This window comes from Loxodonta africana, chromosome 1 (genome assembly GCF_030014295.1).
Source record: "Loxodonta africana isolate mLoxAfr1 chromosome 1, mLoxAfr1.hap2, whole genome shotgun sequence".
NCBI classification, from domain to species: domain Eukaryota; kingdom Metazoa; phylum Chordata; class Mammalia; order Proboscidea; family Elephantidae; genus Loxodonta; species Loxodonta africana.
In genome coordinates, this window is record NC_087342.1 from 237,933,420 (window position 1) to 237,946,700 (window position 13,281).

Consider the following 13,281-nt stretch of genomic DNA (forward strand, 5'->3'; position numbering starts at 1 on the left):
CACTGGGATGATAACCTAATAGTCACAAGGCAATCAAGAGGGGCATTTTTAAAATAAGGCTGTAAATACCCCAGTGGAGAGCCTTTTGCTGCAATGTCTCACTTAGGAGTTAGGATGTAAGAACATAGAATAGTTTGGGCATTTTTATTGGGTTTTCAATAATTCAATTCACTCTGAATGACTGGCTGATCATTAAGTTCACAAAAATAATTTTGAACAAAAAATAATTGATTAAAAAAACAAAAAATTAACTCCTGGCGTTTTTTGTACTGTTTTCACCCAAGAATCCTTTAAAAATGTTTATAGTAACCATTTTTTCATGTTTAGATAAACACCTAAAATAATTGTAATAAATCGTATCCAGCACACTTAAAGGCCTGGGCTGTATTTTCCCAAGAAGAAGAATAGTCGCCATCAAGGGGACCCTGACTCATGGCAGCCCCCCCCCGCCCCGTGTGTCGGAGTAGAACTATGCTCCGTAGGGTTTTCAATGGCTGATTTTTTGGAAGTAGACTGCCAGGCCTTTCTTCCAAGGTGCCTCTGAGTAGACTTGAACTGCCAGCCTTCTGGTTAGCAGCCCAGCGTATTAATGGTTTGCGCCACCCAGAGACTCCTATTTTCTTAAAATCTCTGAGCAAATAAACACACGCTGGGGGTTAATCACCACTTGAACATGGTATACTTTGTCAGAATTGTTATATTTATCTATACCTTCACAAATATATTCCCAATGAGGTAGTTAATGTGGGACTGGAAGGACTGAGTTCCCTGGGGCATAAGTCTTTGGTTTTCCAAGGACCACGTCACCTTCTTTTTGTTTCATTTTTGGCCATTTGGGATGGTTGCTTGTTCATAAGCTTCTGGAGCTCTCGAGTTATCCTTTTGATATTTAATCCATTCCTGGAAGCTCCAAAAGTAGCCTCATTGAAAGGGAAAATGAGAAGGAAGTTGCCTGCCTGGGGCTTGGGCTCCTGGCTGCTGTCTGGCTGGAGACCCAGGGAGAAGCCCGTCTTGCAGGCGTGCGCCTGGATGCGTGGGGCTTGGGCTCCTGGCTGCTGTCCGGCTGGAGACCCGGGGAGAAGCTCGTCTTGCAGCCGTGCGCCTGGATGCGTGGACGGTATGGAACGAAGGGCTTGCGCGGTGTGTGCTTGCTCGTTAACTTGGGTTCGGTCTTGGGTGGCTCTCTCGTTGCTAGAAGTACATCTTGCTTGTTCGTTTGTTCCCTAAGTGGGGAAGTCTGTGTGTTTTTAGAACATGTTCTTTCACCTTTCTCCATGGTGGGTTCATCCTTAGTGAAAACTCTACCTGTGACCTGTAAGAAAGACCAATAGGGTGGAGAACTGTACACATTACTGAGCCCCCCTCTATCAATGTTGGCAAAGGAGATGCTGGCATCACCCTGGGGGGCACGGCCACATCCTTTCCCCTGGTTTCTTGGGCCAGTTAAGTGAACCAATCTGATGACGTCATGGATGAGTTTCCTCTTCACTGACACATCAGTGGAACAGTGCAAGGACAAGTCCGGGCTGAAGTTGACTTCTAAGAGCCATGGCTTCAAGTTGTCATCAATCAGAACGTCAAACCCGAAGAGCTCGAAGCAGTTGGCAGCACAGGGGACTGAGGGAGCAATGGTGAGCACCGTCAGGATGACCACGCAGTTGATTTTCTGCCACAAGAGCAGGTCATCCACGTCACTGCTGCAGAGATAGGAGAAGAACCTGCTGAGGGTCCACTTGCAACCACGGCCGATCACGTCTTCGAACTTCTCGTAGGAGGCCCCCAATTTATTGAGGCTGCTGTTGGTCAGGTGGGCATAATTGTTTTGCAAATTACTGAGGTCGAACTTTTCAGTGGCAAACCGTACTAACCCTTTCTGGTAAATATAAATGGTCAGAGGCTTAAAGCCAGTGACACAAACGTAAATACGGAGGTTGCATTTATATTTACCAACAAGCAGAGGGTTGCAGATATATTTCTGCACTACGTATGTATCATGGAAGACTAAGTCTTCAATGTCATTGAAAATTAGGATGCCTCTTCCACAAGATAATTCCGCAGGCTTGCAGATCCAGTAGCCGGGCTTCGTACCGAACATCTGTCTCTCTTTGGAGTACTCAGCTACAAACTTGTGGTAGTCGTTGGGCATGATGAATGTCAGAGGGATGAATTCGTAAAGAGAAGCACCGTAAACCCCCTTCATGTACTTTAGGAGCTTTGCCAAGTCATCCTTCCTGGTGAGTTTGGCTGTTCTTGGGTGGTGGTTCAGTTGCTGCCAAGGCTTGAGGTTGGCATGCTCCACCATTGGAAAAGGGGAAGCCCTCCAGTACAGGTTCCAGTCTTCGTCTTCCGCGTCCCACGTTCCTTTATCAAATTCATTCCAGCCGTGCTCCAGGAGGACGCTTTGCACGACTTTGGGGGTGGTTTCATCCACGCGGAACACTGGTGGTTCCACCCCGTCCCCTGGATGTTCCTCTTCCACCATCAGATAAGGTTTTCTTTTCTAAAAACAGACATCAGAAAAGGGTTAGAGGAGAGGGCTGAGGTGAGCTAGGGGAGCTTTCAGGTACAACAGTGCGATTCCTAATGCCAGCTGCCTGGCCTGTACTTCCCACACTACCTACACTACACGCCTTCCTTCACAAACATGCCCGTCTCTGGTTCCTCTGCAGAAATAAATGCGTCTCTGCCCACGCACCTCCTGAACTGCCTATGACATTCTATTTAAAAAAATAAAAAATCCTCTGCTGTTGAGTCGATTTCCAATTCGTGAAAACCCCATGTGTTACAGAGTAGAACTGATATCCACAGGGTTTGGGCTGTGATCTTTGTGGAAGCAGGGTGCCAGGACTCTCTTATGCAGTACCACCAAGTAGGTTTGAACTGCCGATCTTTAAATTAGCCTCTGACCACAAACTGATTACTCTACCCAGGGACCGAAGGCATCCTATTAGTGATACGCTAAAACGTTTGTGATCCCGCCATCAACGTTCTGAGGCTGACAGTCAATACTAGGTCAATAGATGAGTCCTGTAGGCTTAAAACTGAGCGTTATTTAGACCAAAAAAGTAATGCAAATTGTTTATGGTTAAATGAACCTGGAAATGTTAAAAGAAGCTTAAAACAATGATGTTATGTGGTTAGTAAGCATTTCATTGGCTTGAGGAGTTTAAGGAAGGCAGTCAGACACCTCCGATGGTGCTCCCAGTACCCACCTGTTCACGCCAGAAACCCTGAAAGGCTTTCAGTGGCCAGAGGTCTGCATCATTCAAATAAATGGCAATTTGTGAGAAAAATAATAGCGAAGGAAAATTTGAGTTTTTAAAAACTCATTTGACAAAAACAATACTGATGTGAAGACTGGGCCTAGTACCATGAAAGAGAAAAAGAAAATAGAAGAGTTGACATTTTTCTTAACTTTTAAAGAGAGACAAGATAGCTTTTGAGAAAATTATAGCTGCTGATGAAGCATGAAATTTTGGTATGATCTAGAAAAAAAGTAAAAATGTCAAAGTCTCTCGGGGGACAATGTGTATTTCTGAAGTTGTACGATGAAGTGTTCGTTAAATATTCCAAGTGAAGGCAACTTTAATTTGTTTCTTTGATAAGGTTAGTGTTGTTCACGACTAATTGATCACATAAGGCCACATAAATACCTCACTGGTAGAAACCACGGGGTGTTTGGGAGATTACGGTTGACGCAGAAGGAATAAATTTTGGTTTAGTAGTTCTCACGTATGCCATGGGAATACTTTGACACCGGCTGTATTGTCAGTGAAGCCAGTTTTGACCAAAAAAGAAAAAAACAAGAAAAAAAAGGAGAGAGAGAGGAGAGAGGCAGAGACGGGGAGAGAGAGACGTGATGAAAAAAGCCAGAGAACAATAGGTTGGTAAGGTTGTGGGGAAACAAACGCTCATCCGCTGCTGGCGGGAAAACATAACGGTGCAGCCGCTGTGGAGAGCGGTTTAACGGTTCTTCAAAAAGTTGAACCTAAAACTACCATATGACCCAGCAATCCCAGCCCGAGGTATATACCCAGAAGTGACGAACAGAAATGCAAATAGGAACCTGTTCACCAGTGCTCACTGCAGCATTGTTCACAACAGCCAAAAGGAGGAAACAACCCAAAAGTCCGTCAGCTGAATGGTACACAAAATGGGGTCTACACATACAACCGAATGTTGTTGTTAGGTGCCGACAAGTTGGTCCCGACTCATAGTCAGTTCTGAAATACTGCCTGGTCCTGCGCCATCCTCACAGTCATTGTTATGGAATGTTACTCAGCCGTAAAGAGCAACGAAGCTCTGATGCGTGCCACACCACGGAGAGGCCTCAACAAGGTCATGCTGAGGGAAGCAAGTCAGGTGCAAAAGGTCAGATACTGTATGGTTTCACTTACATGAGATAAGCCAATATACAGACACCAAAGACTGTTCCTGATTACCAGGGGTGAGAAGGAAGGGAAAAGGGGCAGTTTTTGCTTAGGGGCAGTGAGGTTACGTTAATGGTGGTGGAATAATTTAGAAAAGGATAGTGATAATGGTTTCACTACATGAAGAATATAATCAGTGTCCCTGAATTATACATGTGGAAATTCTTTAACAAATAAACAAACAAACAAAAAAAAACCCACAGGCTGGGGTTACCTGTGCACTGAGGAACTGAGTTATTGTTACGTGCCGTTGAGTTGATTATGAATCATAAAGACTGCTTAAGACCCCTTATGACAGAGTAGAACTGCCTCATAGGGTTTTCTAGGCTGTAAATCTTTATGGAAGCAGATTGTCAGGTTTTTCTCCCAAAGAGCAGCTGGGTGGGTTTGAACTGGTGACTTTTTGGTTAGCAGCTGAGTGTTTCACCATTGCACCACCTTGTTGTTGTTGATGGTAGTGCCACCTAACAACATCAGGGCATAAGCTGAGACACCTGACAATTTCACCAGCTCCGTCTTAAACCGGAACTTAGATGGAACGGCTCAACGAAAAGGGCTGCACAGACTTTATTCTGTAAATCACTAAACATTCTCTCAAAACTTAACAACCTTACCTAGGACTATAGCTCTAGGCTCATGTGAAGTCACATAAATATGTTAAGATCAGCCCTGGAGTGTATCAAAGTGTAATTTTACTAACAACATGTGAACTGCCAACATTCATTTTTTAAAAAGTACTATAGGGACAGTTGGGGCCCTGGCGGTACAACGGTTAAGAGCTTGGCTGTCGACCAAAGGGTTGGCAGTTCGGATCTACCAGCCGATCCTTGGAAAGCCTATGGAGCAGTTCTACCCTGTCCTGTAGGGTCTCTACGAGTCAAAATCGACTCAACAGTGACAGGTACGGTTACAGTGAAAACTGTGAAAGCCAGAACGTGCCAGGACTGCCTAGATTTTTCTGGGTCTCTTAAGTTTCCCACTTTTGACAGGGTGCAGTCTTACCACTTTTCTATTGCTCTCTATTAGTGGAAAATACTTGCACTTTCCTTCTCTGACAGGTTTCCACCTTACACAGATTCTGGCTTTTGCAGGTTTTACTGTATATGACAAACATCATGGCCTCCAACTTGGGTTTCGATATACTTTCTTAAGTAGGAAGATGAAGACTAAGTTTTACAGTTATGAAGTCCCTGCATGGTGCAAGCAGTTAGCATGCTCAGCTGGTAAGGGAAGGGTTAGCAGTTAGAGTCTGAGACACCTCAGAAGAAGGGCCAGAGGTCCACTTCCAAAGAAATTAGCCCAGAAAACCCTATTGAGCATATTTCTATTCTGGCACACTTAGGGTTGCCATGCATCAGGGTCAACTCGATAGCAACAGTTTGGGTTACAATTACGGTCCATGCCCCCACACGTCTGTCAGTTTGTCATATGTGGGGGCTTGCATGTTGCTGTGATGCTGGAAGCTATGCCACCGGTATTCAGATACCAGCAGGGTCACCCATGGAGGACAGGTTTCAGCTGAGCTTCCAGATTAAGACAGACTAGGAAGAAGGACCCGGCAGTTTACTTCTGAAAAGAATTAGCCAGTGAAAACCTTACAAATAGCAGCGGACCATTGTCTGATATAGTTCTGGAAGATGAGCCTCCCAGGTTGGAAGGCACTCAAAAGATGACTGGGGAAGAGCTGCCTCCTCAAAATAGAGTCAACCTTAATGACATGGATGGAGTAAAGCTTTCGGGACCTTCGTTTGCCCATGTGGCACAATTCAAAATGAGAAGAAACAGCTGCAAACATTGACTAATAATCAGAACATGGAATGTAGGAAGTATGAATCTAGAAAAACTGGAAAACATCGAAAATGAAACGGAATGCAGAAGCATCGATATCCTAGGCAATAGTGAGCTGAAATGGACTGGTATTGGCCATTTTGAATCGGACAATCATATAGTCTATTATGCCGGGAATGACAACTTGAAGACAGATGGTGTTGCATTCTTTGCCACAAAGAACATTTTAAGATCTATCCTGAAGCACAACACTGTCAGTGATAGGATAACACCCATATGCCTACAAGGAAGACCAGTTAATGCGACTATTATTCCAATTTGCGCACTGACCATTAAGGCCAAAGATGAAGAAATAGAAGATTTTTATCAGCTTCTGCGTTATGAAACTGATCAAACACGCGATCAGGATGCATTGGTAATTACTGATGATTCGAATGTGAAAGTTGGAAACCAAGAAGAAGGATCAGTAGTTGGAAAACATGGCCTTGGTGATAGAAAAAATGCCAGAGATCCGATCATAGAGTTTTGCAAGACCAACGACTTCTTCTCTGCAAATACCTTCTTTCACCAACATAAACGGTGACTATACACGTGGACCTCGCCAGATGGAATATGCAGGAATCAAATTGGCTACATCTGTGGAAAGAGATGATGGAAAAGCTCAACATTATCAGTCAGAACAAGGCCAGAGGCCAACTGTGGAACAGACCATCAATTGCTCATATGTAAGTTCAAGTTGAAGCTGAAGAAAATTAGAACAAGTAGACAAGAGCTAAAGGACGAACTTGAGTATATCTCACTTTAATTTAAAGACCATCTCAAGAATAGATTTGACACTTTGAACACTAATGACTGAAGACCAGATGAGTTGTGGAATGATACGAAGGACATCATACATGAAGAAAGCAAGAGGTCATTGAAAAGACAGGAAAGGAAGAAAAGACCAAGATGGATGTCAGAGGAGACTCTGAAACTTGCTCTTGAACGTCAAGCAGCTAAAGCAAAAGGAAGAAATGATGAAGTAAAAGAACTGAACAGAATATTTCAAAGGGCCACTCGAGAAGACAATGTAAAGTGTTATAATGACATGTGTATAAAGCTGGAGATAGAAAACCAAAAGGGAAGAATACACTCAGGATTTCTCAAACTGAAAGAGCTGAAGAAAAAATTCAAGCCTTGAGTTCCAACAGTGAAGGACTCTATGGGGAAAATATTAAACGATGCAGGAAGCATCAAAAGAAGATGGAAGGAATACACAGAGTCATTATAACAAAAAGAGTTACTCAACGTTTAACCATTTCAAGAGGTGGCATATGATCAGGAACTGATGGTATCGAAGGAAGAAGTCCAAGCTGCACTGAAAGCATTGGCGAAAAACAAGGCTCCAGGAATTGACGGAATATCAATTGAGATGTTTCAACAAACGGGTGCAGCACTGGAAATGCTCACTCATCTAAGTCAAGAAATATGGAAGACAGCTACCTGGCCAACTGACTGGAAGAGATCCATATTTATGCCTATTCCCAAGAAAGTTGTTCCAACTGAATGCGGAAATGATCGAACAATATCATTAATATCACATGCAAGCAAAATTTTGCTGAAGATCATTCAAAAGCTGCTGCAGCATTACCTCGACAGGGAACTGCTAGAAATTCAGGCCGGTTTCAGAAGAGGACGTGGAACCAGGGATATCATTGCTGATGTTGGATGGATCCTGGCTGAAAGCAGAGAATACCAGAAGGATGTTTACCTGTGTTTTATTGACTATGCAAAGGCATTCGATTGTGTGGATCATAACAAATTATGGATAACGTTGCGAAGAATGGGAATTCCAGAACACTTAATTGTGCTCATGAGGAACCTTTGCATAGATCAAGAGGCAGTTGTTCAGACAGAACAAGGGGATACTGATTGGTTTAAAGTCAGGAAGGGTGTGTATCAGGTTGTATCCTTTCACCATACCTATTCAATCTGTATGTTGAACAAATAATCTGAGAAGCTGGACTATATGAAGAAGAACGGGGCATCAGGATTGGAGGAAGACTGATTAACAACCTGTATTATGCAGATGACACAACCTTGCTTGCTGAAAGTGAAGAGGACTTGAAGGATTTTCTGATGAAGATCAAAAACCACAGCCTTCAGTATGGATTACGCTTCAAAAGAAAGAAAACAAAAATTCTCACAACTTGATCAATAAGCCACATCATGATAAATGGAGAAAAGATTGAAATTGTCAAGGATTTCATATTACTTGGATCCACAATCAACACCCATGGAAGCAGCAGTCGAGAAATCAAGCAATGCATTGCATCGGGGAAATCCGCTGCAAAGGACCTCTTCAAAGTGTTGAAAAGCAAAGCTGTCACCTTGAAGACTAAGGTGCGCCTGACCCAAGCCACGGTATTTTCAGTTGCCTCATACGTGTGCGAAAGCTGGACAATGAATAAGGAAGTCCAAAGAAGAAATGATGCCTTTGAACTGTGGTGTTGGCAAAGAATATTGAATATACCATGGACTGCCAAAAGAAAGAACAAATCTGTCTTAGAAGAAGTACAACCAGAATGTTCCTTAGAAGCAAGGATGGTGAGACTGTGTCTTACAAACTTTGGACATGTTGTCAGAAGGGATCAGTCCCTGGAGAAGGACATCACACTTGGTAAAGTACAAGGTCAGTGGAAAAGAGGAAGACCGTCAATGAGATGGATTGACACAGTGGCTGCAACAATGGGCTCAAGCATAACAATGATTGTGAGGATGGCGCAGCACCGGGCGGTGTTTCGTTCTGTGGTACATAGGGTCGCTATGAGTCAGAAACGACTTGAGGGCACCTAACAACAACAGTATGGCCCATGGGAAGGTGTGGCCACAGAAAGAATGTTGGTACCTTTGACCTAGAAGTCCTGAAAACAGCTCATTTGTCAATGAGGCCTGGTGTATACCGAATTCCTATGCGGTATTCCAAGATGCTGATATCAGATCTCCACATAAAAATGGGTGATGGGACACATATGAGACCTTCTGCAGGCCAAAGCCGGGGAGGGAGTCGGGAAGATGCTGGCCCAGAAAGCACAGGCTGCTGTGTTTGCTTCCCTAATCAGAGAAATGCCAGCACACTTGACGGGTGGATGAGCACCAGGCACAGATAATGTGATCGCTGGAGTCCCGGGGGCTTCACAGAGCACAGCCACATCGTTGTTGGCAAGCTGCAAGGGATGAAGACGAAGCTTTCTATCTGTTTATGTCCAAGTCCCTTACCATGAAACGCTGCATGATGGAAATCCCTGGTCAAAGTCCTCATCGAGGAGGAAAATAACCACACACATTTAACTAAACTGCACCTACAGCCAGAACAAGTGAAAACATGTTCACCTCCGAACACGCTGCCAAAAGGCACACGCTGTCAGGTAAGCAACGTTCTCACACCCTACACTGGCTGTAGCACAAGCAGATTCAATCAGACCCTGAACGGCATTTCGTGGGTAGTTGCAGCCTTATTCTTCAGAAGCCAAATTCTCAAGTTTTATTGGATAATTAATATGATTACAGGGCTGTATGATCTCTTTGAGGCTGGCTCAGCCCTAGCCAGAAACTCTCCTGGATTGTGAAGGGGAAAAGGTGTCTCTTGCCCTTTGTGGTGGTCCTGGGCATTCTGGGTCCCATGGGATAGGAAGGAGCCCAAATCAATGTACCCACCGCTGCAGGGCCACTGTTTTCCCTGAAGATGGACTCTTGACCAAGAGTAAGGAGGAGAGGGTAACTCCCAGCATCACCGCAGCCTCTGTACCCAGTAAGCCTCCAGTTTTCATAACCGCTTCCTTCCAAAATGGGCTTTCATCAAGCGACTGGGGGTCTGTTCCCAGTAGGGCAAATGATTAATCAACTCCCTCCACCACCTGTCTGTCAGTCTGTCATGCTGTGGGGTCTTGCGTGTTGCTGTGATGCTGAAAGTTACGCCATCGGTATTTCAAATACCAGCAGGGACACCGATGTTGGACAGGTTTCAGCAGAGCTTCCGGATTAAGACAGACTAAGGCCAAGTGATCTACTTCCAAAAATCAGCCAATGGAAACCCTGTGGATCACAACAGAATATCGTCTAAAGTAGTGCTGGAAGACGAGCCTCCTCGGTCGGAAGGTGCTCAAAATACACAGTGATGGCAACAGTGGACTCAAGCATACCAACAACCATGAAGATGGCACAGGACTAGGCAACGTTTTGTTCTGTTGTCCATGGGGTAACCAGCAGCCAGAGCTGAAGCAACGGCAAGGAACAATACCACCGTTAACTCCTTAAGGTACGGATGCCTCCAGGCAACTTTCCGTTTCAGCTGGGATCCAGCTGAAGTGTTAACCCGTGTAAGTCAGTGTCCTGAATTTCAGTCCCCACTGAACTGAGTAAGGAAGTGTTTTGGAGTCAGGGAAAGGGATCCTTCTTTAGGTGACCCTGAAATCAGAGCACAGAAAAGCAAATGGGTTCCGTCAATGCAAAACCTGCTGCCGTCAAGTACACTCTGGCTCATGGTGACCCCGTGCATTACAGAGCAGAACCGCTCTGACAGGCTTTCTCGGCCGTGGCCTTTATGAAGGCAGGTTGCCAGGTCTTTCTTCCATGGCAGTGCTGGGTGGGTTTGAACTGCCAACCTTTAGGCTAGTAGCCTAAAGAAAGCTGCTTGCACCATCAATGCAGAGAACCAATTTTTCTACTAAAACACCAGGCAATGATTATAACCAGTGTTCCTATTTATATCTCACAAGTGGCAAAGATGAAAGAAATCAAACTAGATACTTGGATAAAAAGATCTCCGCTGTTAGGGATCTAGAAATTAACTCCAACAGTGTTTCCCTGCTTATTCAGAATCCCTGAGGATTCACTATACATGGCCTGTATTTTCACTTGCCTCTTGTGTTGTTGTGGGTTCATGGACTGTTTTACTGTGATTAGGGGCAGCGGCAGCTGTCTGCAAACATGAGGAAGAGCCATGTGCTGTCTCGTTATGAACACAAAGTTCACGCACACCACTGGTTTTTCACACTGCTCCTTGGCACGGCGATTTGCAAATTTAGAAGTCGGTTGTTTGGACATACAAAGCATTCCATTTTTATTAAATAGAAAAAAACAGAGGCCATAGGCCTCCTGTAAAATTCTCCTGAGTTGGCGCAGCCAGTTTGTGGAGAAAAGTCCGGCTCCAACTCTTTGACTCCGGGATGGCCAGTGCCTGGTGCTTCCCCGTTTCCTGATGGGCACTTCCCCGTTTCCTGATGGTTGTGGTTTATTGTTCAGGTGGAACAGAGAATACTCCTTATAGTAAGGAGAGGGGGGAATATATATATAAACAAACCCCAACTCGTAGCGACCCTGTAGAACAGAGTAGAACTGCTCCATATGGTTTCCAAGGCTGTGAATCCTTATGAAAGCAGACTGCCACATCTTCCTCCCACAGAGCCGTTGGTGAGTTCAAAAGCCAACTTTTCGGTTAGCAGCCGAGCACTTTAACCACTGGGCCACCAGGGCTTCTTCATATACGTAAGATTTACTCCTTTTTTCATTTGGCAGCCTCAAAGGAAGAGCTCCTACGTAAAAGTCCTTCTAAATAAACACTGGTGTTGCTCTAAACCCAGGGCCATTTGATTGTTTTGTTATTCAAAATCAGAGCCAGTGTAAAGTTTCTGCGCTAATTACGAAGGAAGCCCTGTTTTCTCAATAAAACTTGAAGCTACCCGAGGGCATGATAACTTGAGGACATGTCTTGCCCTCCAGACTAGCTGGCATTATACCCGTCTTCAAGAAACGTTTGTTAAACTGACTTGGAATGGAAATGCTATAAATAGTCCAAGGACTTCACCCCTTTACAAACTGGGGATGGAAGACAGTGTTTTGAGTCCTAGAAAGCCTTCAACAATATCCCACTGCCTATCGGAGTCAACTCCACAGCCACAGGTTTACGGTACAAAGTCCGCACTTCTCGGCGTGCAGTCAAGCCTTCCAGGAGCTTCTGGTAGCCTGATCTCCCTCACAGCCCCGCCCCTCACCCTATGATCCCGAACCACACACTCCAGACGTGCAGACACTCCCTGAGCAGGCCGTCTGCAGCATCAGGCTCCCACCCCACCGTCCTTCTAGGCTCACACGCCCTCCCCAGCTGCTCCTCCTCTACAGACCCACCTGGCTTTCAAAACCCAACTTGAGGGCCTTCTCCTTGAGCCCTCCTTTCTCCCCGCTGTGGGAAATGTTCTCACTCTCCTCTGGGGTCAGTACTGTTGTTGCCGTTATTTGCCATCAACTCAGCTCTGACTCATGGTGACCTCATGTACAAAAGAACAAGACATTGCTTGGCCCGGTGCTGTCTTCGCAGTCATTGGCATGCTCAAGGCCATTGGTGTGGCCTCTGCGCGTTTTGAGTGCTTCCAGCCTAAGGGGCTCATCTTCCAGCGCTATATCACACAATATCCTGTTCTGATCCACAGGGTTTTCATTGGCTAATTTTCAGAAGCAGATCACCAGGCCTTTCTTCCTAGTCTTCCTTCGTCTGAAAGCTCCGCTGAAACTTGTCCACCATGGGAGACCCTGCTGGTATTTGAAATACTGGTGGCATTTCTTCCAACTTCACAGCAACATGCAAGCCCCCACAAAGGACACATTGAAGCCTTCCCTTCCTCCCTACTGTAAGATCCTTCTCTCCCTGTTCTGAGGCCCACACTGCTTCATGCCTATCTATGGAAAACCTCATGTTCTGTCCTCGAGCACAGCCCAGGAGTCCTACAGCACAGCTGGGGTGTTCTATATCACGTACAGGTGCCCGTGAGCTCCACTGGACTGCACCTTGTTCAATCTGAGCATCTGTCACAGCTCCTGAGAAACATTGCACGCTCAAAATGTTTTGGTAAATTTCACTATGGAGGAGCCCTGGTGGCGCAGTGATTAAGAGCTCGGCTGCTAACCAAAAGGTTGGCAGTTCAAATCCACCAGCCGCTTCTTGGAAACCGCATAGGGTTCCTGTCCTTTGTCCTACAGGGTTGCTTTGAATCAGAATTGACTTGAGAGCAATGGTTTTGGAACTATG

General features: G+C 45.2%; 1 protein-coding gene across 1 annotated transcript; it reads right to left on the bottom strand.

Annotated features, from left to right (window-relative positions):
* Positions 1 to 803: 803 nt before the first annotated feature.
* TTLL2 (tubulin tyrosine ligase like 2) lies at positions 804 to 2,698 on the bottom strand. Its single transcript, XM_010598882.3, has 2 exons — positions 1,072 to 2,698; positions 804 to 982 (listed from the first exon to the last, which is right to left on the bottom strand). The coding sequence occupies exons 1-2, from the start codon at positions 2,480 to 2,482 to the stop codon at positions 804 to 806; spliced, it is 1,590 nt and encodes a 529-aa protein (XP_010597184.1). The 5' UTR covers positions 2,483 to 2,698.
* Positions 2,699 to 13,281: the final 10,583 nt, after the last annotated feature.